General features: G+C 34.8%; 1 protein-coding gene across 1 annotated transcript; it reads right to left on the minus strand.

Moving 5' to 3' along the window:
- Positions 1-1,185: 1,185 nt before the first annotated feature.
- On the minus strand, positions 1,186-3,190 carry LOC106633161 (duodenase-1). Its single transcript, XM_014333115.2, has 5 exons — positions 3,081-3,190; positions 2,859-3,006; positions 2,639-2,774; positions 2,207-2,470; positions 1,186-2,131 (listed from the first exon to the last, which is right to left on the minus strand). Exons 1-5 carry the CDS (start codon positions 3,187-3,189, stop codon positions 1,967-1,969), a joined length of 822 nt encoding a protein of 273 aa, XP_014188601.2. The 5' UTR covers position 3,190; the 3' UTR covers positions 1,186-1,966.

The following is a 3,190-nucleotide window of genomic DNA, read 5'->3' on the forward strand; positions in this document are numbered from 1 at the left end:
TATATATATATGTATATATATATATATGGTGTACAACCAAGCAAAGGTGTGAAACACCAAAGAGTACCAAAACCTGTGAAAACTGTGAGTCACCGAAACCACATTTTCCAGCTACACCTTCGCGGTGGCATGTCAGATGTTAAAGTAGTGTTTCTACAGTATGCCACTGTTAAAATCTATGAAAACATCAAATAAGTGTGCTGTCAAAAAAGTATGTAGATTACTATAACTAACTGAGCATGACTCCAACTTAATGTAAATGGATATATGTATGTATAGAAATACTCTCACTGTACACAGTGTTTTTAAATACTAAATCCATGTATTTATAAAAACACTACAAATTAAGTCTTACTACATGATTCTTCTCCTCATATCTAGCAGAGGACAACAGTTTTCAAGTCAAATCTAGTGGCTTTATTGTGATTTCAACCATGTGCAGTGGTACAGGACACGGTGAAGTGAGACAATGTTCCTCCAAGACCATGGTGCTACATATAATATATTACATAACGGAGAATCAACACAGCACTACATATAGTGAGAATGTGCACAAATTGCAAAAAAACAAACAAACAAAGACAGTGCAACACCAGACAGAACAGAAGACACAAGAGGGTGTAGACACAACAGTGCAACAGAAAAGTCTTTTAACATTGCTACAGTATGCTCTCTCTATCAAGCCTCTTTCCTGTTATTTCCTGCTAGTATATTACATTTGAATGTGTAGTTGCTTCTAGAAGTTTGAGATGAACAGCTGAAGCACTTCAAAAATGGACACAGTGCAATAAGTACACATATTAGAGATTTATTTATTTATTATTTATTTATTTCACTTCCTAGTGCCCAAGAAGAAATGTAGAAAATTTGAGAGAGAATATTTTCACAACATATTTTCAAGTTTTAAAAATTTTTTTATAAAGCATGTCATAGCCTGAAGAGAAGAAGAGAAGAGCAGAAAATTCCTCAGTGATCATTTTGTAATGTAATGTAATCGTTTTAAGGGGGCAGTTTGCCTGTTTTATGCATCACCTTGCAATCTGTAAGTGATTTTCATTTAACACTTCCTATCTTTCTCTCCTCTCAAATTTTTGCTGCACATTTATCTCTTCTAAATAGACACGTGTGTGTGTGTGTGTGTGTGTGTGTGTGTGTGTGTGTGTGTGTGTGTGTGTGTGTGTGTGTGTGCATTTGTATATGTGTGTGTTGAAGGTGTGAAACATGTCTTAGCGTCAAAAATCATCATCATTTTTACAATCGAAGATGCTAGTGTAGTGACAGTATCTTACTGTTGAATTTGACCGTCATGAAGAAACAATGTGCAATGACAATAAAGTTGAATTCTAAACTATGTTTTCTAAAATAAAAAAAATAAAAAAAAAATAAAAAAATATATCTTCCAGGTTAAGAAATCCTAAGGAGTCATTAACATGCAGATTGTCATGTCCATTGATCAATGGCCATTAGTACCATTGATGGAGTGTTGGGCAGTCACAGCATTGTAAGATGCTCAAAGATGATCTATCACCATCTGACAAGGCTGTGATTGCCCAACCCTCTGCAGCAGAGTTGTCTGTATACTATTGGAGTTCCTCTGCTCTTTGACCATCACAGGACCATCACATACTCTGATTTTTGGTGGAAAGCCTCTGTCCTAAGGACATGAACAGGTAAAGCACAGCAAAAATAGACACATAGTATTGCACACAATGCACTTTTAATTATATATTTATTCTCTTTTACGTCTGCTGTAATTCACTGATGAGTTTCATATTATGTTTAAAGCTCTGTCTGGAGTGATTTAAAAATGCTCCCCACTATCTCTAAAGATCACAAAAATAATTGTTTTATTTGGATATTTAAAAAAATAGCAGTAATCAGCTGTCTCATTCTGTAGTTATGGATATTGCAAATGATGGAGGTTTTATTATTAATTGTGTCAACATCCACAATATAATTCAAACATTTAGCAAGTCTTTTTGCTGAGAATGTCTTTAATCCAGGGCAGGAATTTTGAAATATCTGTATAGACGTTGGGGACATCAGGATAGTCACATTTTTTGCCATTGTTAAAGGAAACAATTCCAACTGCCATCTTCTTGTCACATACCAGAGGACCCCCAGAATCACCCTGTGAGAAAAAAATATCTTTATTTGATTTAGTTTAACAATTATGATGTTTACACTATAGTTAATATAAAAATACCTGACAAATTCCTTTATTTTTGTAGTATCCTCCTGCGCAGATAACATTATCAGGAATACTATTTTGCCAAATCCTCTTACACTTCTCCAGGTTAATGATGGGAACATCCACCACTTGCATGCTATCAACAGTTTCACCACCACTTTTTGTGGCTCCCCATCCAGCTACTGTGCAGGTTTTGTTTTCTTTTAGGTTTATTTGTTGAGTTGGAAGTTGAATTGGCTTAATTGGTCTTTTTTTGTCCAGGTAAACTTTCTCAGACAGCTATAGACAAAAAAAAAAAAAAGGAATACATAAAATCAAAAATGAAATTTTCTGATTAGTCAGTGCTGATGAATTGAGATCTCCAAATATATCATACATATCATATCAACATATAATACTGTAATAAATGAGTTGATGAATACTGATGTTAAACAGTTATTTACTTACTTTGAGAAGCATGATATCATTTCCAGATTTAACATTCTTGTAAGAAGGATGCTTGCACTTCTTTTTTATTTGATATATCATGGTCTTCTCAGCTTTCTTGAGATTGTGGGTGCCCAGAACAACATTTCTAGGTTTCCTGCATTGATAATAATTAAGAAGTCTGCAGAAATATTCATATTTAGGTGATGAACAGATTCCTTGTAGGATCTTCGTAACTTACCAATCATCACAGTGTGCAGCAGTCAATACAAAGTCTTCACTGACAAGGAATCCTCCACATACGTGCCTTATCGTGTCTTGCACTGATGCCATATACAGCATTGAACTCTTCTTGGCTTTTTTACCTTTTATGATTTCACTCCCCTTTGCTGGTGAAACAAAAAAAATGACGAGCAATTATCTCACACGTTTTAAAAAAACAGATAAGATACTGAAATCTTACCATTTTGTTGGAGACAAATCATTGCTAGGAAGAGCAGAAACAGTTGCAGAGTGTGCATTGTGCCTGAGAAATGCAGTTGTTTAGGGGGGCAGACGACTACTTCATGCATC

Source organism: Haplochromis burtoni, unplaced genomic scaffold (assembly GCF_018398535.1).
Source record: "Haplochromis burtoni strain Fernald_Lab_line unplaced genomic scaffold, NCSU_Asbu1 Contig_42, whole genome shotgun sequence".
NCBI classification, from domain to species: Eukaryota; Metazoa; Chordata; class Actinopteri; order Cichliformes; family Cichlidae; genus Haplochromis; species Haplochromis burtoni.